Source organism: Myxine glutinosa, chromosome 10 (genome assembly GCF_964187855.1).
Source record: "Myxine glutinosa chromosome 10, kmMyxGlut1.1, whole genome shotgun sequence".
Classification (NCBI taxonomy): domain Eukaryota; kingdom Metazoa; phylum Chordata; class Myxini; order Myxiniformes; family Myxinidae; genus Myxine; species Myxine glutinosa.
Genome location: NC_136270.1, coordinates 128,040,239 through 128,064,674, shown reverse-complemented (window position 1 = coordinate 128,064,674; position 24,436 = coordinate 128,040,239). Strand labels below are relative to the sequence as shown.

The window sequence follows — 24,436 nt, the reverse complement described above, 5'->3', positions numbered from 1 at the left end:
ATGTAAATAAGTAATGTTACCTGGAAATGGATTGGAAAGAAAACCTGCCAGTTGGCAATGGCATTCATGCGACACCTGTTGAGAAATTCTACGCTCAGCTCAGAGGCCACGGACGTTACCAGGAAGAGGGTTTCCAATGGATTTTTTTTCGAGATAATGTCCATAAGCTTGATTTGAGATGGCACATCGGTTTTTACACTAATCCATGGAAACTTCACGTCTTCATAGCGCTGCTCGTATTCTCCAATGAGCTCTTTTACCTCTGCAAAGATGTCGTCCTGGCTGACCTGTGAAGTGGACAAACATTGATGAGGTGTTGGTATTCGCTGGACTTTTCTTCAATAATAATCAATTGAACTTTACACACCCAGCCATAATGTGTGAGCATCAATCACCCACTTCAATGCTTATACAAGTTGAACGTTGAACCATCTCATTAAATAATTAAAACTATAACGGCACTCAGTAGAGTGCATACCTCCACCAGGCTGAACAGGTTACGTTTGCATCCCACCGATAGGCCAAATCTGCATCTGTACCTGAACCAAAATCTAATCGGCTTGCTGTTGTCACCTAACCAACTCGTCCACCTACTTTTGTCATACTCCGTCCATAACATTTTGAGATATCATGATCTATATCGTTTTTGGCCCCATATCTCAATGGTGAAGAATCACTTAAAAAAATTATAGTATCCAGATCTTCACAAAATCTAATCATTTCGCCATTGTTACACAGCCATCTTGCACACCAAATTTCATCCAAGTTGGTCCATAGGTTTTTGAGATATCCTGCTCACAATCGGACGGACAGGGGTGAAAACCTTATCTCCTTTCACCTTTGTTGCCTGAGGTAATACAAAACATACAGCACATCTCTTGTCATATTAGTTTCTTCACAATAAATCTATAAATGTGCATTGGCACAGATTTCCATACCATAAAAGACTAAAACCTGGAATTTACAGCTTTCACCTTCTGAGCATCAAAGGGATCATAGATGAAGAGCAGAGTGAGCAAGAGGTTCTCATGGGTATCAAGTGCATTGGCAGCAAAGTTCTGAAGGAATTGTGGGAAATGCACTCGATCGTGCACGGTGAGTGGAAGCAGAACATGCAGACGTGTCCCCTCCGTAACGTACGGCATTGGAACAATCTCCACAGTGTTGAGGGGGCGCAGAAGCTGAACGCGCTTTGACAGAACACGCTTGTTTCCTCGTTGGGTCGAGGTCTAGAAATGGTCAGGTTCAGTATGGAGGTAAACAAAAGTATAAATTAATAAATAAACAAATAAAGGAATAAACTAGAGAGTTCATAGAACAACTTATCCCACTTGACTTTGGGAAACAAGGGCATGGGCGGGGTCTGCGAGTGGCAAATTTGATTGGTGGTGATGACGTAAAATGCCACAATATTTTGTTCAGGTAATGATAAATGAAAATGTTTTGAAAGTGGGAAAAAGGCGATTTGTGTTCTACAGTGTTAAAGCGTATAGTTCATTTGAAACAAAATGAATATTTTAAAGTTTGTAGAAAAAAAAATGCAGAAGCTTACCACTGTTGAGGCGGAGTCTATTACACCACCTTATTTTACATGTTACATTTGTTCTTCATGCCTGTTGTTTATGTCCTTTATAATGTCCCTAAAACAGTACGTTTCCTGGTTGGAATGATTTTCAATTCTGTTTGATTGCCAGACAGGCAGAGTAAAAATAACTAAATAAATCACACCAGTGTCCGAAGGAAGCGGTTCAATTTGGCATTTTTAATATGAAATAGGCAAAGCCTAGAAACAAACACAACCCATTAGAATAACCCTTTAGAACCCATTACAATTCCACTTTAGAACACTTACAATAACCCTTTAGAACCTATTATAATTACCCTTGAAAACCTTTAGAATTAAACAATGTGGGTAGGAAAGGTTCTTCTTCTTCATTTTTATGGATGAAAGGAATGACATAGCCAAATATTGAAGCGGCTTCACCACTTAAAAAAAACATCTCACTCCTCTCTGTGCATGTGCGTTCGGGGCGAATTCAAAGACAAAGTACATATTGTTAAACCAGAGGTTATTTTTCCGATTTGTGTTCAAAATATAACGTTCGATTGAAATAAAGTTGCTCCTCGATCCTAAACTGACGCTTGTATACAAAGAGACAAAGTGAAGCAATTGCGTAACCCCACCTTTCACTTTACGTGCGCAGTCTAATAAAACATTGATCAGCCTATCATCAAAATTAAATTCAGATCAGCCAACAAATAATGTGAATTAATTTAGAAATTTATGGATTTATTGGATAAAAAAAAGCTTACACAAATGCTCATATTCAAAATGTAATCTCTCCCATGAGTAGTAAAGTACAGTATAAGTTGAATAAAGAAGGAAGTGCAATTTGACACGAGCGCACCAATGGATGTGCCTTTGCCTACGTTAGACGTCAACCCGCTGTAATGTTTGATCTCAATTAAAGGTCACACGAAAAAGTCACGGTTACATGAGAGAGAAAGGAGATAAGTAGAAGAGAGACAACATCAGATGCTTCTAACTTGAGTTATGATCAACAAAATCATTTTCAAAGTGCACATGTCCTTTGACCTTTTGACCCCAAAATAGTTCATCTTTTTATTACAATCCATACTGTTGCCAAGTTTTGTAAAAACCTCTGCAGTGGTTCACAAGTTATCGTGGTAACAAAAAACCTACAAGGGATGCACATACGCGCGGATGAATACCAGGACAGACAACCTGGAAACATAATGCCTCCTGCCTTTGGCTGCGGAGGTGTAACAAAAAAAGAGCAAGTAAAAATGTACAAGGCAAGGTTTTACTCAAAAAGAGAGAAAACGGATACGGTCGTATTAAATTCCATCGAAGCCCAAGATCGAAGTAATCTCTGATTTCTGTACTTTTTCTTGCAGTATGTTAGTTGCTCCGTGGAATGAAAAATGGTCAAGAATGAGCTGTTAGATATTTCAGGAACAACAAATATGGGAAATAAATCCAGCTTTGGGTTTGTATCTGGTGGCAAATAAAATCACAGGGCCGGAAAGAAGTGCAAAGCTTCAAGTGAATTGGCACTTTCAATGCAAATTTGATCGCTCGCACTAATCACAGCACTATTTGCGGTACTAGGCCATAAATCTGGAACACATTTTATTGAAATCGTCATGGCTTTTGTTGAATGCAGAGTTTTGTAGAACAACGGTTTGTACTTTGTTGCAAGCATCATGCAAATCCCGTATAAGCCACTTGGTTATTGGTAGTCCAGAGCTCAGAGAACTCCTCATGATCCATTATTTCTCACAGTCTCCCCTTTCTCTTCATTTTATCCAATTATTTTTTTTGCCAATTGTCGAGCCTTGTGTTGGCTTAACGGTTAGGGAGCTGGCTTGGGATCCTCGGATCCTGGGTTCGAATCCCAGTCGATCGTTGAATTAACGCAAGGGGTCGGCAAATTCTCAGCCTGTCATCGTTCTGAGGTCGGCAAATCGAGCACCAATTCACTGGTAATTCCCTGCGTGTCGCAAGAGGCGACTAACAGGGTTGGCGGCAGGAAGGGCATCCGGCCATAAAACATCACTTCAAAAAAGGGGATAATGGTGCCCAAAAAAGGCAAAAATGGCCTCGAAAGGTGGTTTTTCTTATTTTTGCCAATTGTCGTCCCACTCCTCCATCACAGCACAATACGCATAATTTCCCAAAGTACACACAAACATCCAAGGCACTGACCCGAAGGTGGATAAGCATGAACAGTGTTTCATGTGTTTTAGCATGAACAGCACAAGTAAATAATTAATTTAAGAATCGATATAATAATTAATTATATTAATTTATATTATAATTAAAATAATTAATTCAAGATATGTGACGTTTATGTGATTACCAACGACAAAGATATTCCATAATATAAATGTGTTAGACTCTCAAGAGGGCAGTTACCATAAAAAGGGAAGAAGACCGAGTAATTTATTACATTATTTATCTCGCTCTTAAGATTTCTTGGTGAACCATACCCGAACCATCTTGTCGTTTTTCATCGTATGGCTTGAAGAATCTTGACAGTTTTATTGGAATTTGATGATTATGGTAACCGTTAATTATGGTAACAGTGTGGATTATGGTAACCGTTAGTGTGTGTTATGGAGAATTAGTAGAACCCAACACGGTGGAACAAAATAAATGGATCAGTGGGCAGCTCACCTCCAGCGAAAGGTCCAACATGTATTCCATGCCGCGAGTGGGATCAAAGCGCCGGTAGCCAGACGACAATGCAAGAAGCCGAAAGTGCAGGTGCGGATGGTACCATTGGTTGAGACGTTCCAATACGGTGTCCAGAATGTCGGACACGTCTGCCCTGTCCACTCCGTGTAGCTCGCACATCGGACGCCCGTCCACGCACGAGAAGATGTATTCTTCCGTGAAATGCTGCCAAGGAATGACTTCGAAGCGTGTTCGGGCCTTGAAAGGAGGATTTATCCCCACAGGCCACGTCACCACATTTTCACCCTCAGGTGTTTCAACACTTATGTTCTTTATCTCCATCTGCCCCAAACAATGCAAAAAAGAAGCAAGGAAAACAACTAAGTTTGTAATGAACTGATATGTCATAAAAAGTGTATTTGAATGAGAGGAACCAAAATCATATTTCAACTGTTTTTAGAAAACCCGGTGTGTACCCCAATTTAGAATAGGTACACCGTATCCCTGCGCATCGTAAGAGGTGACCAAGGGTTGGTCAGGAAGGGCATCCGGCCATAAAAACATTGCCTCAAACAGGGAACCATGATTGTCATGGGCCCCGTAAGGCTAACCCCCGCTCTAGCGGGGAAAATGGCCTTAAAACGATCATTCATTCATTCATTCAACTGTTTTTAGAAAACGCTTTTGAGAGATGAGGGGTAGTAAATTAAACTCGGTAAAACGGATCGTCAATGCCAAGAAAGGCTACCTATCAAATCACTGTTGAGTGGTAGATATTGGATGACGGAGAGGTTGCAACAGGAATATTCTTCTTCTTTAAAGTAACAATTATTCCCACATTCTTGTGGGGTTGGCCTGGGGACGTTTTTGGCTCAAGTCTTTCTTGAACCGGTTAACTAGGCCTGATGTTCAACGAAGTAGTGATGAATGGATTTTGTAATTTGTTCAGGGTGGCAGCAATAGATCGCCTACTCTTCGTGAAGGACACCATGGGATCTTTAATGTCCACAAAAGAATGCCGGCAGACAGGAGGCCTGTTTAACATCCATCCGAGGGATGGCACGCACGTTGATGAATCACCCCACCTGTGAAACACCAGGATGACAGTTCATAGCTTTGTCTGGATTCGAACCCAGCACCAGCAGCAACAGGAACTAACCAGAACAGCACCCGGTAGTGCGCATACCTCCACCAGGCTGAACACTTTAAATACGATTTGTATCCGACTGATAGCCCGGATCTTGATTCAGACCAGGAACATAAATCGTATCAGTGTGTACTTGACACCTACAACAAACTCATCCATATAGTTTTGTCACAACTCGTCCACAAATTCTTGAAATATCATGCTATATATCGTTTTTGGTCCCATCTCTTAATGGTAAAGAATCATTTCATAACGTAGTAATGAAAAATAATTATAGTATCCGGTAAATAGTAAAAAATTCTAGTATTAAAAACAAAAATTCTAGTATCTGGATCTGGATCTTCACCAAAACCAAATCAATTCTTCCTCGCGTCACACACCTAACCTGTCTACCAAACTTCGTCTGAATCTGTAAACAACTTTTTGAGATATCCTGCTCACAGATAAACAGGCAGACAGGGGTGAAAAGATAACATCCGCTTACCTTCAGTGGCGGAGGTGACAAGGAATGAAATAGGAATACTGTAAATAGCAGTCAGAATGGATAATAAAATTAGGTGTGAATGAATGCATGAATGAATGAATGATCGTTTTAAGGCCATTTCTCCCCGCTGGAGCGGGGGTTAGCCTTGCGGGCCCCATGACAATCATGGTTCCCTGTTTGAAGCAATGTTTTTATGGCCGGACGCCCTTCCTGACGCCAACTCTTAGTCGCCTGTTACGATGCGCAGGGATACGGTGTACCTATTCTAAATTGGGGTACACACCGGGATCATTCATCCCAGCAAGCTGGCACTCAATTTGCCGACCTCGGAAGGATGACAGGCTGAGTCAACCAACCCCCTGGTGTTAATTTAGCGATCGACCGGGATTCGAACCCGGGATCCTAGGATCCCAAGCCGGCACCCTAACCGCTAAGCCAACACCAGGCTGTGTTAGGATAAATTGAGTATGATAGGATTATGCAGAGTAACGCACTTAACTTTTAACTGTGGGGTTGGGGTTTGATTTCTGGCCCCACTATAAACCCTCAGACTGGTGCTTCGCAAGCAGGGAGGGAGTTGCATCACAACGTGTGCCTTCCCTCAGACTAAGGTAAAACTGGGTGTCCCATCTGATAGCCTTAGTTAGTGAATGTTAAACATCCCATGGTATGTTTCGCAAAGAGAAGGTGAGTTATCAGACACCCTGAGCAAATTCAAATACCTGTGCTTCAGTCGAACTTTAGGCCTCACCAGCTTTGTCATGAAAGCATAGGGCCAAAAATCTTCTTTCTTTTTTTTTGGGATAAGAAAAAAGTGTACAAGAAAAGAAGAAGAAAAGTTTTTGTTTTTTTTGTACACACATAGAACATACAATAAAGGGAGCGGGACACAAGAGAGGAAGAGAGGGAAACACAACAAGAGTAGAGAACAGGGACATCGGGAGATCTGTGGAAGGGAAAGGGATGCGGCGGGGTACACGGTATAAAAAAAAAACAGATGGACACTACAAGGACTTTCAGGAAAGAAAACGGAATTTTAAAAAGGTGGATTTGGGGTGGATTAACGGGGGTAGAAAAGATCAAGGTTTTGGTTAACATATTATTTGTGTAAACCTAAACTATCAACTGAGACCAAAATTAAATAATTGCTCATACGAAAGTTCCCTTGGAAGTTTGCAGCAACGTGAATGGTTTACATAAGGAATGCACCGAATGACTTCACGAGTGTACCGCCGTTTGACATTTTAAAAATCAAGGAGGAGATGACGCGATGCACCAGCACAGGTTTCCTGCAACACCACACTCAGGAGCAGTAACAGGTGCTCTACCGAAGCTTTGAAGCCAGATGCAGATGTCCCTTTACCCACACAAAGTGAGGGTCACGTAACCGCTTAAAATAGCATACTACACTATGGCATTATGCATTCCGAATGAAGGATATACAAGATGATTTATATGGATATGCATACCCAGGTATGCATTTTGCTTTGTATACCTGTGTATGCATTGCGAAACACACACACCTGTAGCTGTGCAATTTCTTCATACGTCCTGTCCAGCTCATTCTGCGTGAACCGCTTATGGAGCAGATACATCAGGACAGGTTCCTCCACTGGATGGACGGCGTAAGCATTCAAGAATTCAACCCGCTCTTCCTTTTCAAGATCCATCTTTCCATCCAGCTCAAAGTACCGGTACCTTTGCTCCTATAAAGAAGAAGATGTCGATGTGACCGGTACATATTCAATTGCAGTCACACTTGAGCTTGCATTTGGTGTCCTCCACCAGACCGGTTACATAATACGTTCCACAGAGAAGGCTTGGAAAAAACAATAAAGATTATGTTTCAAACGCATGAAATATTGATCCCTTATTATGAATAAAAATGCAAATTCATAATAAACTTGGAAATGTCAGAAGTTTCGGGGGTCTTTTTCCTCAAAGAAACAGCAAAATAAAATAAACCTAAATAATTCGAGTGATGTTCAATCCATCGTTACATGCTGTTGATGTTTTGGGGAGTCCGTGAGAGATCCTCACATAGTTAGAGCTCGTTATTTCAGAGGTATACTGTTTAGTTTAACTGTCTGAAGTCTGTGTTGATACGTCTGGTTTGTGAGTGTGTAGTTAGAAATCCCATATGTGGAATTTCCTTATTCTACACCCTTTCCTGCAGCCATTTTCCACATCCTAAATACCACAAACACATTCTCCTCACAGACTCCACCCGAAACTGCTTCGGACCGGTTTTATGAATGCCTGGGACCACGTGTCACGCCAAACCCCAAGGCGGCTCCTCTCATGGACACGGGGAATGGGGGGGGGGGGGGAGGGGTGGGGGGAAGTGCCGAGCGAAGTGTGTTGGAAGGCTCCATGAAAGGCGGGGCAGAGAGCTTGTTAGACTCAAAGACTCAAGAGAGTTTGCGGATTCTATTGAGCTGCTCGCTTCTTCTTCACACACACAAAGTTCTTTGCGGTTTCCTCTTGACCTTTCACTTTGCTTGCTCGTTCCCACTTCTTTCTTTCACCACATTTCATGCTTTCATTCACCTTTCCTCTCATTCTCACACCTGTATTTCTTTCACCATCCGCACGCATCCAACACCTCTCGTCTTTGCACATATCGCATCGAGTCCGGCCGGTTGCTACGCTCGTGCCGTCTGGTTGCCTCACAGGCCGCACTTCGCCTCGCACACTTCATTAGCGCTAGAAATGATTAGGTAATCATTGGCCTCGCTCGGCCAACTAAATACGATCAATTAAGTGATCGTAGGCACGGTACTCGCTTGTTTCCGACATTCTTTGTATGGTAACACGACATATGGGCATGGGATCCAGTGAGAGGTTTTGGGGCTACTGATGATTGGCGTCTTTTATGATGCGCCATCCTCTCGGATTTATCCGGAGGTGAAATTCCTCACAATACTGTTGCGGTTTTGCCATAAAGGCAAACCCCCTTTAGTTAATTGCATGACAATATGTAGACTGCAGTAGTTAGTTATTTCTTATTGAATGTAAAGATTAGCCCCTTCCCATTGTGTAATAATCCACACCAATATGCGTTGAGAGTAGGCAGGATTTCAAACCTTTGTGTGGTTAAGGGAAGACATTTTTAATGTGCAGGAAGGCGTGGACAAAAGAACAGGCCCACGTGACCAATGAGGGGTCGGGGGCACGTCACCAGCAAGCGACCAATGGGTTGTGAAACCTCCCCGAATGAAAGAGGGAAGGAGGACTGAAACCTTCATTGGGGGAGGAGGGATTGAAGGCCAGCACGTGACCAACCTCAGCCAATGGGAGGCTGTGGAACATTCTGGAAGCTTTTTGAGTCTGATAAAAAACCCCGCCCATCGCATTTTCACCCTCTTGCGTTTTGCTTCGCCGACGAGACTGCTTGCTTTTTGCTTCGCCCGACGCCCCTCATCAGCTTTGACTTCGCGGACGCCCTTTGTCTATCTGAGCTAACCTGTAAGCGTTGGCCCCTCCCGCGACTCATCTTGAAGCTCGTCCAACCTGCGCTGAAGCTCATCTGCCTGCGTTGAAGTTCATCATCCAGATACCTCATCCAGGCTGCACGTCCGGATCGTGGATCAAACTGCGCGCTGCGCAAACCCGCGGCCATCCTGGAGTCAATCCCAGCACGTACATCGGTACGAGAATAACCAGTGTGTCATTCCCTGTGTGTGAGTGTGTGAAGGTGCCTGCGGGGTTTATTGGAGGTAAGGAATGAATAAGGTTGCATCTTCGTCTCTTTTTTTATTTGCCTTCTAAATAAAAGGCTGTACATTTTTGTTCTTACTTTCAAACCTGTTAGGGTCCGTCTTTTCTCCATTGGCCTAGCATCATCCAAGACCGAATTTGGCTTGAATCAGGTCCGTAAATCACGTCAGGTAACGCCGCTTCCACCGCAACACGCTCGGCACGCAATAAAGTGTGGGAAGTGAGGGTTCGATCCCCAGTTTCTTCAGTCGCGTGTCTTGAAGGTATTTGGGATTATTTGACCAGCAAACTCTTCGGCGCGTGGCTGAGAGGTTGGTGATCGGAGTTGCCTAGCAACCCGTCGATCACGAGTTTAGTCGCTTGGTTCAACGGCCTGTGGAACCGGAGTTCGAGGGGGAACGGGGTCATAACCCCCCCCCCCTTAGTACGTCGACGAATACGGTATCCGCAACAATACGTTACTCCAGTGAATAAATGTGATCCACTAAAATTCCGAAATTTTGATGCAATTACTACTAAAGAATGCGCTAGCCTGTTGTACCTCATTCACACCATGATGTGAGAGCATGTGAAGGAGTTTACCCTTTTGAGCGGTGCCGAGCAGCCAGACTTGCTTTTCTGCTCAAAACTCCATCGCAAACAGCACAGGACATGGTGTGCATAATTACATAGTCAATTCTACACATGGCAAAAAATAAGTCTTCTGTTCTTCTATTCTTCCACTCCCACTAGTTAATCTGATCATGTGATTGTGAGAGTCAACATCTCTCTGGCTATTCTCAGAAAGCCACCTCAGCAATGGTGTGTCTGGCAGTTCACTCAGACTGATTGGCAGGAACTGCAAGCAGCCATCTCTCTTCAGGACTGGTCTCCCATATCTACTGCTGATTATGTTAACTCGGTCTGGGAATTCTTCCACAGAAACCTGCTCTCTCTCTCTCTCATGCACAGATTCATCCATCTTGTCTTCAGCTATCCTGCCCTTCTTGTAGTGTCTGAGAAGAAAACAAATACTTATTTTTGGGGGGAAGAGGGGGGGGGGGTGATAAGGGAGCAGGAGGAGGGGTGAGCGAATTAAATTTTATCAGCAGCACAGCAAATGCTATGGAGATAATGCCCATGAAGTTTATGAACACCACAAAGATTTGGGTCATGTCGATTTTTTTTTTTTTCTCAAGAAGGCAAAGCACTTTGGGGAAAAGCCAAAGCACAACGAACGTGTGTTTACGGATACGAGTTGTTGAGTGAAGATTCACATCTCATTATGACCAAAACGTATCTCACCTGGTATCTGTCGGAGCAGGAAAGACGTAAGGAGTCAACGAGACATCGGCCAAACCACTCATCGCCCCTCGTACCGACGATGTTGTCCCGGCAAACTTTGAGATAAGGCTTCGCAGCAAGGAGGGCTTTGCGTGACAGCAAGAAGCCGTAGCCAGCGTGGCAGTACCTCCCTTTGCCTGCCTCGCCACCCGAGCCTCCGATAAACTCTTCCGGGCAGCCCATGTACACAAGTTCGTCAATACTGAGGTGATCCACCAAGGCTTTAATTCGGTCAGCCTGTCCAACCACAAAAGACAAAAGATTAAAAGCAGACCACTCGTCTGATGATCGTGACATCACAAGTTCAGATCACTGTTTCGATTCGGACATTTTTTTTTTTTTTTTGTATACTGAATCGAGGCTCGTGAAAGAGCTAACATTTAATTCACAAACAAATCAACCAGACAAACAAAATATATAAAAGGAGGGAGCGGAAAACAAGATGGGGAGAGAAGGGGAAGCACACAAACACAACATTTGAGAGCAGGGAGATGTGTGGAAGGGAGAGGGCTTGGGGGGAGGAGGCGTGGGAAGGGGGGGGGGGGGGAGGGAGAAGTATAAAACACAAGGACACCAAGGACTTCGAGGACAGAAGTTGGTATTTCAAAAAAGTGGAATTGGGGTGAAATTAGCGGGGGTAGAAAAGATCAAGGTTTTGGATGGGGGAAGATAAGAGATGGTGGTGAACAGCTGTTTTAAAGACCTGGAGGGTGGAGTGGGATTGAAGAGAGTGAGGGAGTTTGTTCCAGAGGCAGGAGAAAAGAGGAATGAAGGAGTGAAGGTGAGCAGAGAGTCTTGATTTTGGCAGTTTGACCATAAGAGGGTTGCAGGCAGATCTTGTGCGACCTGTAGGAATATTTGGGGGACAGAGCCCAGAGAGAGCTGGGGGGGGGGGGCAAGGCCAGAGAGGAGTCGGTAGAAGACGGAAAGACCACCAACCTGCCTGCGGTGAGTGAGTGAGAGGCCCTTGGAGTTAGCTTCATCACGGGAGATTCCAATGATTCTGAATGCTTTGGCTTCAACAGCGTGAAGACAAGCTAGGTGTGAGGCAGGAGCACCAGCCCAGAGGGGAGAGCAGTATTCCATTGAGCTGCGGATGAAAGCCTTGTATGTGGTGAGGAGCTCAGGTGTGCCAAGGAAGGACTTCGCACGACGGAGGATGCCCAGTCGGCAACTGGCTTTGGAGGCCAGATTTGAAATGTGGTTTTCCCAGGAAAGATCATGGCAGATAGTGAGACCCAAAAGCTTGAGTGACAGAACTTCTTGGAGAGGATTATTCAGAAAGTGGATGGGAGGGTTGTCCAGTCGGTCTTTTCGGAGAGACATCGTAAGAGTGTGAGATTTGTCAGGATTGAAAGACATGTTCCACTTGTTTGCCCAGTCTGTGATTTTGTCCAGGTCTGCAGAGAGTGAGGAGGCTGCAGACTGCCGATCTGAGGGATGAAGAATGGAGCGACAGAGAGTAGAGTCATCAGCAAAGAGATACAGAGGATTTTCAAGAGAGTCAGAGAGATCATTGATGAAGACCAGAAAAAGCACAGGGCCCAGAACACTGCCTTGTGGAACTCCAGCCTGAACAGGAAGAGGAGATGAGAGAAACCCATTCAGGGCCACACGTTGACTATGACTAGAGAGGAAGTCCGCCAGCCATGCGTGGAGATTTCCATGGATACCAAAAGAGGAGAGTTTGGTGAGCAGAGCGGGGTGCCAGACCGTATCGAAGGCACGTGATATGTCAAGGGAGACTGCTCTAATTTCCTGTTTGGCATTGAGGACCTCCATCCATTGTTGAGAAAGCAGAAGCAGCATGTCCAGAGTAGAGTGTCCAGGTCTGAAACCAAATTGATGATCAGAGATCAAGCCATTGGAGAAGAGGAAAGATTTCATATCTGAAGCAATGATGGATTCCATGACTTTGCTGATAATTGGGCGAAGGCTGATTGGTCTGTAGTTGCTGCGATCTGTTTTTGCACCTTTTTTGTGCAAAGCGGTGATGTTGGCAGATTTCCAAGCAGATGGAAGATGACCTTGAGCAAAAGAGAGGGTGAAGAGAACAGAGAGAGGGAGTGAAAGAGCGGAAGAACAGGATTTTAGGACCCGTGGGCTGATGCCGTCAGGTCCAGTTGCAGAATCCGAGTCGAGGGTTGACAGAAACTTTTCCACCTTGTCAGGAGGAAAGGACACAGAGTCCAGGAGCAGCTGGGTACGACTGGGTACGGTGGGTACAGAGAGGGATGGGTTTGGGACACAAGATTTAGAGGCAAACACAGAGTTGAGGCATTCAGCTTTTTCACGTGCGGAGTCAGCCGTGTGGCCATTTGAGGTGAGGGAGGGGATGGAGGGGGAACAAACACCAGAAACAGATTTGACCAGACGCCACCAGGATTTGGAAGAGGGAGACAGATAAGAGAGTTCGGTCCTGAGAACGGAGAGATATTGTTTCCTGGCTCTCCTGAGGGTGGACACACACTTGTTTCGGGCTTTGTGAAAGGAAATGAGATTTCCTTCCGTTGGATTTGCTTTCCAGGAGACGAAAGCAAGTTGTTTCTGGGCAATAGCCTCACCACAAGATTCCGTGTACCATGGACGGGAGGAAGGGTATGACAACAGAAGTTGTCTCCAACATCCTTGTAATTCATGTAGATTATAATCATGTCTACTACCGTCCTTGTCCTACTGTTAGGCATATACGGTACTGTATTCTAAACAACAAGTACTCTCTTGTAACAACAAGTACAACAACAAGACGTATCTCACCTGTATAGATAGTATAGATAGTCTGTATAGATAGTTGGTTTAAGGACAAGAAACAAAGATAAGTAGTCTGAGTAAATGGGCATATGTTGAACAACAACATGCTGTAGTCAATACTTCAAGAGCAAATGCATCAGTTGAGGAACTACTGCTGTTGGTAATTTACATGAATGCTCCATATAGGAGGAGCCGGAGATTCCTTGATCAAAATTTGGCGCTAACACACTCAGTGAGATGTGCATGGAAGAAGTATCGGGAACTGAGTGGCGTGCTGACGAGGAGGGCAGTGTCGTTGAAGCTGAAGGGAAAGGTGTATGCTGTATGTGTGAGAAGTCTTATGATTTATGGGAGCGAGACATGGGTAATGAATGTAGAGCAGCAACGAAGGCTGGAAAGGGTGGAAATGCGAATGGTTCGACGGATGTGCGGAGTATCGTTGAGAGAGAGGAAGACAAATGATGAATTGGAAAGATGATGGGAATAGAGCCTGTGATGTATGCTGTGAAGAGGAACAGGTTGAGATGGTTTGGTCATGTGTTGAGGAAGGATGAAAGTGACTGGTTGAGAAGAGTGATGGAAATGAATGTAGAAGGAAGTAGAGGACGGGGAAGACCGAGAAAGACTTGGCTAAAGATGGTCGAAGAAGAAATGCGGGCAAGGGGGTTAACAAGGCGAGATGCAGAAAATAGGGCAAAATGGAGAACATTGTCATGGGGACCGCAAGGCTAACCCCCGCTCTTGCAGGGAAAATGGCCTTTAAAATGCCTGTTGTTGTTTGTTGTACACTCCGCCAGGAGATAAGGTACCTGATAAACCACCTTTAGAGGCCATTTTTCCCCGCAAAGCGGGGGTTGGCCTTTTTCGGGCACAGTGGTTGTTGTTGTTTTTGTTGGTCCCCTTTTTGAAGCAATGTTTTACGGCCGGATGCCCTTCCTGCCACCAACCCTTTTTGTCGCCAACCCTTTTTGTCGCCAACCCTTTTTGTCGCCTTTTTGTTACGACAAACAGGGATTTACCAGTGAACTGGTACTCAATTTGCCGACCTTGGAAGGATGACAGGCTGAGTCAACCCCCCTGGCGTATAATTCAGCGATCGACCGGGATTCGAACCCAGGATCCTAGGATCCATAAGCTGGCACCCTAGCCGCTAGCCCAACACCAGGCTTGGTAGAGATAAGGTACCTGATAAAGCAAGATAAAGGTTGGAATAGTTTGGTCGTTTCCAGTGAATGCGTTCTCCTTTGAGAATCTGGGCTCCACTCCAGGCTCTACCTTTGAAAAGCTGGGCTCCACTCCAGGCTCTACTTTTGAGAAGCTGGGCTCCACTGCAGGCTCGACCATTGAGAAGCTGGGCTCCACTGCAGGCTCGACCATTGAGAAGCTGGGCTCCACTGCAGGCTCGACCATTGAGAAGCTGGGCTCCACTGCAGGCTCGACCTTTGAGAAGCTGGGCTCCACTGCAGGCTCGACCTTTGAGAAGCTGGGCTCCACTCCAGGCTCGTGAGAAGCTGGGCTCCACTCCTGGGTCTACCTTTGAGCTGGGCTCCACTCCAGGCTCTACCTTTGAAAAGCTGGGCTCCACTCCAGGCTCTACCTTTGAAAAGCTGGGCTCCACTCCAGGCTCTACCTTTGAAAAGCTGGGCTCCACTCCAGGCTCTACCTTTGAAAAGCTGGGCTCCACTCCAGGCTCTACCTTTGAAAAGCTGGGCTCCACTCCTGGCTCTACCTTTGAAAAGCTGGGCTCCACTCCTGGCTCTACCTTTGAGAAGCTGGGCTCCACTCCTGGCTCTACCTTTGAGAAGCTGGGCTCCACTCCTGGCTCTACCTTTGAGAAGCTGGGCTCCACTCCTGGCTCTACCTTTGAGAAGCTGGGCTCCACTCCTGGCTATACCTTTGAGAAGCTGGGCTCCGCTCCAGGCTCTACCTTTGAGAAGCTGGATTCCGCTCCAGGCTCTACCTTTGAGAAGCTGGGCTCCACTCCAGGCTCTACCTTTGAGAAGCTGGGCTCCACTCCAGGCTCAACCTTTGAGAAGCTGGGTTCCACTCCAGGCTCTACCTTTGAGAAGCTGGGCTCCACTCCAGGCTCTACCTTTGAGAAGCTGGGCTCCACTCCAGGCTCTACATTTGAGAAGCTGGCCTCCACTCCAGGCTCTACCTTTGAGAAGCTAGGCTCTGCTCCAGGCTCTACCTTTGAGAAGCTGGGCTCCACTGCAGGCTCGACCTTTGAGAAGCTGGGCTACACTCCAGGCTCGTGAGAAGCTGGGCTCCGCTCCTGGCTCTACATTTGAGATGGGCTCCACGCCAGGCTCCACCTTTGAAAAGCTAGGCTCCACTCAAGGCTCTACCTTTGAAAAGCTGGGCTCCACTCCAGGCTCTACCTTTGAAAAGCTGGGCTCCACTCCAGGCTCTACCTTTGAAAAGCTGGGCTCCACTCCAGTCTCTACCTTTGAAAAGCTGGGCTCCACTCCAGGCTCTACCTTTGAAAAGCTGGGCTCCACTCCTGGCTATACCTTTGAGAAGCTGGGCTCCGCTCCAGGCTCTACCTTTGAGAAGCTGGGCTCGACTCCAGGCCCTACCTCTTTGAGAAGCTGGGTTCCGCTCCAGGCTCTACCTTTGAGAAGCTGGGCTCGACTCCAGGCCCTACCTCTTTGAGAAGCTGGGCTCCGCTCCAGGCTCTACCTTTGAGAAGCTAGGCTCCACTCCAGGCTCGACCTTTGAGAAGCTGGGCTCCAATCCAGGCTCTACCTTTGAGAAGCTGGGCTCCACTCCAGGCTCTACCTTTGAGAAGCTGGCTCCACTCCAGGCTCTACTTTTGAGAAGCTGGGCTCCACTCCAGGGTCTACCTTTGAGAAGCTGGCCTCCACTCCAGACTCTACATTTCAGCTGGGCTCCACTCCAGGCTCTACCTTCAAGCTGGGCTCCACTCCAGGCTCAACCTTTGAGAAACTGGGGTCCGCTCAAGGCTCGACCTTTGAGAAACTGGGGTCCGCTCAAGGCTCGACCTTTGAGAAGCTGGCTCCACTCCAGGCTCTACCTTTGAGAAGCTGGGCTCCACTCCAGGCTCTACCTTTGAGAAGCTGGCCTCCACTCCAGACTCTACATTTCAGCTGGGCTCCACTCCAGGCTCTACCTTCAAGCTGGGCTCCACTCCAGGCTCAACCTTTGAGAAACTGGGGTCCGCTCAAGGCTCGACCTTTGAGAAACTGGGGTCCGCTCAAGGCTCGACCTTTGAGAAGCTGGGATCTGCTCTTGGCCCTACCTTTGAGAAGCTGGGCTCCACTCCAGGCTCTACCTTTGAGAAGCTGGGCTCTGCTCCAGGCTCTACCTTTGAGAAGCTGGGCTCCACTCCAGGCTCTACCTTTGAGAAGCTGGGCTCTGCTCCCGGCTCTACCTTTGACAAGCTGGGCTCCATTCCAGGCTCTACCTTTGACAAGCTGGGCTCCACTACAGGCGCTACCTTTGAGAAGCTGGCCTCCACTCCAGGATCTACCTTTAAGCTGGGCTCCACTGCAGGCTCAACCTTTGAGAAGCTGGGCTCCGCTCCTGGCTCTACCTTTGAGAAGGTGGGCTGCACTCCAGGCTCTACATTTAAGCTGGGCTCCACTCCAGGCTCTACCTTCAAGCTGGGCTCCACTCCAGGCTCCACCTTCAAGCTGGGCTCCACTCCAGGCTCTACCTTCAAGCTGGGCTCCACTCCAGGCTCTACCTCCAAGCTGGGCTCCACTCCAGGCTCTACCTTAAAGCTGGGCTCCACTCCAGGCTCTACCTTCAAGCTGGGCTCCACTCCAGGCCCTACCTTCAAGCTGGGCTCCACTCCAGTCTCTACCTTTCAGCTGGGCTCCACTCCAGGCCCTATCTTTGAGAATCTGGGCTCCACTCCAGATTCTACCTTCAAGCTGGGCTCCACTCCAGAATCTACCTTTGAGAAGCTGGGCTCCGCCCCTGGCTCTACCTTTGAGAATCTGGGCTCCGCTCCTGGCTCTACCTTTGAGAATCTGGGCTCCACTCCAGGCTCTACCTTTGAGACTCAAATGGAAGTTTGAGATAAATAAGTGTTGTCGTGTGAGGGTGGAAACAAGGAACAGGATAGAGAGATTGATGTAATTGTCATTTTAAGTGACCAATTCCATGTATCCTTCGTCATTCAATTAGGTTGTGGAGAATTGCTAATGATGGGGAAAAATACAAATTGGAAAAAAGGTCGTCACACTTGTATGCCAGTCACCCCAACTTGTGCCATCTGAGGGGGCACTTCTTACAAAACCTCCTATTACATTTCTTCTTCTTTACAAATCCTGGTCCATTGTCTCCAAATGTTCTGTGATTAAAACAATCGACTGTTGCCATAGTGATCCTCACAAACCACACTATTCGTTTCTTTTCCAGTTCCTAAAACCTTTTTTGAAACGTTCCCAAGTTCGGAATTTTTTTGGAAAAAAACCAAAACTGAGTTTGATAATGGCACTGAACTCCAAACCCAAAACATTTGCAAGTGCATCGATACATATACATTTGGTTTTACATCTTTATCGTGTCCATAACACCGAGTCCTTCAACAATCGAGTCCTTGTCTTCGTGTGTAGCCAATGAATCCCACACACCTGAACGTAAGCGTCGTCCTGCACGAAGTAGAACCAGTCGTACTCGGCGGCGTGGTGCTCATGTATGTAATGGAGCGTTTGGAACATCTTCCAGATGGGGCGCTCGTCGACCTGAGTGACGAGGGTCATCCCACCTGGGAATTTGGCCCCTTGTGCATCCGTGAAAAAGAGCACTTTGGTGAAGTGATGTCCCACGGTGCGGTTCATAGCTACTGCCAGACTTCCCAACGAGGATCGGGATGAAAGCACCGAAACCAGGAGCTGATCACGTAAGCCTAACTCCGAGCTGATGTAACGAGGTCTGCGGAAACAGGCAAGGGACCAAGAAAAAGGTGTTACTACTTTTACATCTATTGGCAAGGAAAGCGAATTATTAACGTTAATAACACAAAACAAATTCACTTTACAAACTGAACTCAGCACATTTGTTCAGCTATTATGTGCAATAATAAGAGTTTACATGCGCTATGGATCTCCAACAAACTCTACAATGTGTGCTCCCGACCTCTACCCACCCTTAGTGCGTGCTCCGAACCTCTACCCTCCCTTAGAGCGTGCTCCCAACCTCTACCCTCCCTTAGAGCGTGCTCCCAACCTCTACCCTCCCTTAGAGCGTGCTCCCGACCTCTACCCTCCCTTATTGTGTGCTCCCAACCTCTACCCACCCTTAGAGCGTGCTCCCAACCTCTACCCTCCCTTAGAGCGTGCTCCCGACCTCTACCCTCCCTTATTGTGTGCTCCCAACCTCTACCCACCCTTAGTGCGTGCTCCCAACCTCTACCCTCCCTTATTGTGTGCTCCCAACCTCCACCCACCCTTAGAGCGTGCTCCCGACCTCTACCCACCCTTAGTGCGTGCTCCCGACCTCTACCCTCCCTTATTGTGTGCTCCCGACCTCTACCCACCCTTAGAGCGTGCTCCCAACCTCTACCCTCCCTTATTGTGTGCTCCCAACCTCCACCCACCCTTAGTGCGTGCTCCCGACCTCTACCCTCCCTTAGTGCGTGCTCCCAACCTCTACCCTCCCTTATTGTGTGCTCCCAACCTCCACCCACCCTTAGAGCGTGCTCCCGACCTCTACCCTCCCTTATTGTGTGCTCCCGACCTCTACCCACCCTTATTGTGTGCTCCCGACCTCTACCCACCCTTAGTGCGTGCTCCCAACCTCTACCCTCCCTTATTGTGTGCTCCCGACCTCTACCCACCCTTATTGTGTGCTCCCGACCTCTACCCACCCTTAGTGTGTGCTCCCGACCTCTACCCTCCCTTATTGTGTGCTCCCGACCTCTACCCACCCTTATTGTGTGCTCCCGACCTCTACCCACCCTTAGTGCGTGCTCCCAACCTCTACCCTCCCTTATTGTGTGCTCCCGACCTCTACCCTCCCTTATTGTGTGCTCCCGACCTCTACCCACCCTTAGTGCGTGCTCCCGACCTCTACCCTCCCTTATTGTGTGCTCCCGACCTCTACCCACCCTTATTGTGTGCTCCCGACCTCTACCCACCCTTAGTGCGTGCTCCCGACCTCTACCCTCCCTTATTGTGTGCTCCCGACCTCTACCCACCCTTATTGTGTGCTCCCGACCTCTACCCACCCTTAGTGCATGCTCCCAACCTCTACCCTCCCTTATTGTGTGCTCCCGACCTCTACCCACCCTTATTGTGTGCTCCCGACCTCTACCCACCCTTAGTGTGTGCTCCCGACCTCTACCCTCCCTTATTGTGTGCTCCCGACCTCTACCCACCCTTAGTGCGTGCTCCCAACCTCTACCCTCCCTTATTGTGTGCTCCCAACCTCCACCCACCCTTAGAGCGTGCTCCCGACCTCTACCCACCCTTAGTGCGTGCTCCCAACCTCTACCCTCCCTTATTGTGTGCTCCCAACCTCCACCCACCCTTAGTGCGTGCTCCCAACCTCCACCCACCCTTAGAGCGTGCTCCCGACCTCTACCCACCCAGTATGTGCTCCCGACCTCTACCCACCCAGTCGGTGCTCCCAACCTCCACCCACCCAGTATGTGGTCCTGACCTCTAACCACCCTTAGTGCGTGCTCCCAACCTCCACCCACCCAGTATGTGGTCCTGACCTCTACCCACCCAGTCGGTGCTCCCAACCTCTACCCACCCAGTCGGTGCTCCCAACCTCTACCCACCCAGTATGTGCTCCCGCCCTAGTTTGAACCTCCCAGGAACTTTTCCAATGTGCTGTGTGGGAGAGAGGGTAGGAGGCTGAGGGGGAGGGTGGTGAGGTGTGAGACGAAAACACCACATTTCTGAAGATGAGTGAAGTGGTCCCTCATGGTGACTTCATTGTTTGTAAACTGCAAAACTCAATGTGAAGATTACTTCCCGAGGACACGACACCAATCAAATCTTACTTCGCACGTCTAATCATGTCAGCACATGGGATGGTATGTGGAAACAGTCCGTGACGTGCACGTCTAATCATGTCAGCACATGGGATGGTATGTGGAAACAGTCCGTGACGTGCTCGTCTAATCATGTCAGCACATGGGATGGTATGTGGAAACAGTCCGTGACGTGCTCGTCTAATCATGTCAGCACATGGGATGGTATGTGTGGAAACAGTCCGTGACATGCTCGTCTAATCATGTCAGCACATGGGATGGTATGTGTGGACACAGTCCGTGACGTGCACGTCTAATCATGTCAGCACATGGGATGGTATGTATGGAAACAGTCCGTGACGTGCACGTCTAATCATGTCAGCACATGGGATGGTATGTGTGGAAACAGTCCGTGACGTGCACGTCTAATCATGTCAGCACATGGGTTGGTATATGTGGAAACAGTCCGTGACGTGCTCGTCTAATCATGTCAGCACATGGGATGGTATGTGTGGAAACAGTCCGTGACGTGCCCGTCTAATCATGTCAGCACATGGGATGGTATGTGTGGAAACAGTCCGTGATGTGCTCATCTAATCATGTCAGCACATGGGATGGTATGTGTGGACACAGTCCGTGACGTGCTCATCTAATCATGTCAGCACATGGGATGGTATGTGTGAAAACAGTCCATGATGTGCTCGTCTAATCATGTCAGCACATGGGATGGTATGTGGAAACAGTCCGTGACGTGCTCGTCTAATCATGTCAGCACATGGGATGGTATGTGTGGAAACAGTCCGTGACGTGCACGTCTAATCATGTCAGCACATGGGTTGGTATGTGTGGAAACAGTCCGTGACATGCTCGTCTAATCATGTCAGCACATGGGATGGTATGTGTGGACACAGTCCGTGACATGCTCGTCTAATCATGTCAGCACATGGGATGGTATGTGAAAACAGTCCGTGATGTGCTCGTCTTATCATGTCAGCACATTGGATGGTATGTGTGGAAACAGTCCGTGACGTGCTCGTCTAATCATGTCAGCACATGGGTTGGTATGTGTGGAAACAGTCTGTGACGTGCTCGTCTAATCATGCCAGCACATGGGATGGTATGTGTGGAAACAGTCCGTGACGTGCACGTCTAATCATGTCAGCACATGGGATGGTATGTGTGGAAACAGTCCGTGACATGCTCGTCTAATCATGTCAGCACATGGGATGGTATGTGAAAACAGTCCGTGACGTGCTTGTCTAATCATGTCAGCACATGGGATGGTATGTGGAAACAGTCTGTGACGTGCTCGTCTAATCATGTCAGCACATGGGTTGGTATGTGTAGAAACAGTCCGTGACGTGCTCGTCTAATCATGCCAGCACATGGGTTGGTATGTGTGGAAACAGCCCGTGACATGCTCGTCTAATCATGCCAGCACATGGGATGGTATGTGTGGAAACAGTCCGTGACGTGCTCGTCTAATTATGTCAGCACATGGGTTGGTATGTGTGGAAACAGTCCGTGATGTGCTCGTCTAATCATGCCAGCACATGGGATGGTATGTGTGGAAACAGTCCGTGACGTGCACGTCTAATCATGTCAGCACATGGGATGGTATGTGTGGAAACAGTCCGTGACATGCTCGTCTAATCACGTCAGCACATGCGTTGGTATGTGTGGAAACAGTCCGTGACGTGCTCGTCTAATCATGCCAGCACATGGGTTGGTATGTGTGGAAACAGTCCGTGACATGCTCGTCTAATCATGCCAGCACATGGGATGGTATGTGTGAAAACAGTCCGTGATGTGCTCGTCTAATCATGTCAGCACATGGGATGGTATGTGGAAACAGTCCGTGACGTGCTCGTCTCATCATGTCAGCACATGGGATGGTATGTGGAAACATTCCGTGACGTGCTCGTCTAATCATGTCAGCACATGGGATGGTATGTGGAAACAGTCCGTGACGTGCTCGTCTAATCATGTCAGCACATGGGTTGGTATGTGTGGAAACAGTCCGTGACATGCTCGTCTAATCATGTCAGCACATGGGTTGGTATGTGTGGAAACAGTCCGTGATGTGCTCGTCTAATCATGTCAGCACATGGGTTGGTATGTGTGGAAACAGTCCGTGACGTGCTCGTCTAATCATGTCAGCACATGGGTTGGTATGTGTGGAAACAGTCCGTGACGTGCTCGTCTAATCATGTCAGCACATGGGTTGGTATGTGTGGAAACAGTCCGTGACGTGCTCGTCTAATCATGCCAGCACATGGGATGGTATGTGTGGAAACAGTCCGTGACGTGCTCGTCTAATCATGTCAGCACATGGTATCCATGGAAACGGTCCACATGCTCGTCTAATCATGTCAGCACACCGTATCCATGGAAACGGTCCACATGCTCGTCTAATCATGTCCGCACACCGTATCCATGGAAACGGTCCACATGCTCGTCTAATCATGTCAGCACATGGTATCCATGGAAACGGTCCACATGCTCGTTTAATCATGTCAGCACACCGTATCCATGGAAACGGTCCACATGCTCGTCTAATCGTGTGAGCACATGGTATCCATGGAAACGGTCCACATGCTCGTCTAATCATGTCAGCACACCGTATCCATGGAAACGGTCCACATGCTCGTCTAATCGTGTGAGCACATGGTATCCATGGAAACGGTCCACATGCTCGTCTAATCATGTCAGCACATGGTATCCATGGAAACGGTCCACATGCTCGTTTAATCATGTCAGCACACCGTATCCATGGAAACGGTCCACATGCTCGTCTAATCATGTCAGCACACCGTATCCATGGAAACGGTCCACATGCTCGTCTAATCATGTCAGCACACCGTATCCATGGAAACGGTCCGTGAGGTGCTTCGTTCCGCTTGTCGTGCGTTTACATTCGGACACCGTGTGACGAATCTGCTGAGAGGTGTTCGCTGATAGGGCGGACAAGACGGACTCGATTACGAACCTTGAACTCCCCAGAGCCACAACACAGTGGAGTCACGACCGGTAGAGTGAGTGAGCGGGCGGTCCCTCACGAACACGCCGTCCGGACCCGCTTCTTACCTGTACACCTTCCCTGAGCGGGACTTGTCCACGGGTCGCCGGTACGGCACGATGCGCGGCTGGTACTCGTCCCGATGTTCTCCTCCACGTCCCGGTCTGTCGGCCCCGCCGTCCGAGTTCGCTTTCCGAACGGGCTCGGTGATGCTCGGCGGGTCGAGCCCGGGCGCAGGGAAACCGTCCGAGTCCGCGCCGAGACCCCCGCACGCCTCGTCCACCCAGCTCAGACCGAGCAGGGAGAGGGTGAAGCCCAGAGATATCCCCACGAGCACCGGGGCCAGCGGGCGGCAAAGAGCGAGCGCCGCGCGGAGCCTCATGGTGAGCGCAGCGCACCGCGCACCGCCGCCTGGCAGGATGACGAGCCGATCGCCGAGTCCACAAGCGGCCGATGGGCACGTCGATCCGCGACCGGGATATTCTCTCGTCGGCTCGTGACACCGGCAACGCGCGCGCGAATCTTCTTCCTCTCCTCCTTCTACTTCTTCTTCTTCATTCCCTGCCTCTGTCTTTCCGTTCGCCGCGATCATTGTGCGTTTTGTAACAGCGACGTCGATTTGAATTTAAAACTCGAGCGAGAACATTTGTCACAATAAAGCGAAGAAAACTGAAATCCCGCCTTTCACCAACCCCCAGTTTAACAAGGAGCGCGTGAAGTGAACCCACTACAGGGGCGGGGTGGGGGGGTTTGGAGGGCTTGTTTGATACTTTAGTTGAAGAGGATAGTATGACCTGGGTCTGGGATACCAGTTTGCAAATAATGTAAGTATTTAATTT

General features: G+C 48.1%; 1 protein-coding gene across 1 annotated transcript in view; it reads right to left on the bottom strand.

The window, feature by feature from the left end:
- Nucleotides 1-24,154, bottom strand: part of CHPF2 (chondroitin polymerizing factor 2) — a 40,764-nt gene extending 16,610 nt beyond the window's left edge. Inside the window, exons 1-7 of the mRNA XM_068126042.2 lie at nucleotides 23,666-24,154; nucleotides 18,231-18,531; nucleotides 10,837-11,112; nucleotides 7,356-7,538; nucleotides 4,202-4,543; nucleotides 975-1,229; nucleotides 21-287 (exon numbers count right to left, since the gene is read on the bottom strand). Of these exons, the coding sequence (XP_067982143.1) occupies nucleotides 21-287; nucleotides 975-1,229; nucleotides 4,202-4,543; nucleotides 7,356-7,538; nucleotides 10,837-11,112; nucleotides 18,231-18,531; nucleotides 23,666-23,979 (1,938 nt within the window). The 5' untranslated portion in view covers nucleotides 23,980-24,154. The remainder of the gene's footprint in view (nucleotides 1-20; nucleotides 288-974; nucleotides 1,230-4,201; nucleotides 4,544-7,355; nucleotides 7,539-10,836; nucleotides 11,113-18,230; nucleotides 18,532-23,665) is intronic.
- Between the last annotated feature and the right edge of the window lie 282 nt (nucleotides 24,155-24,436).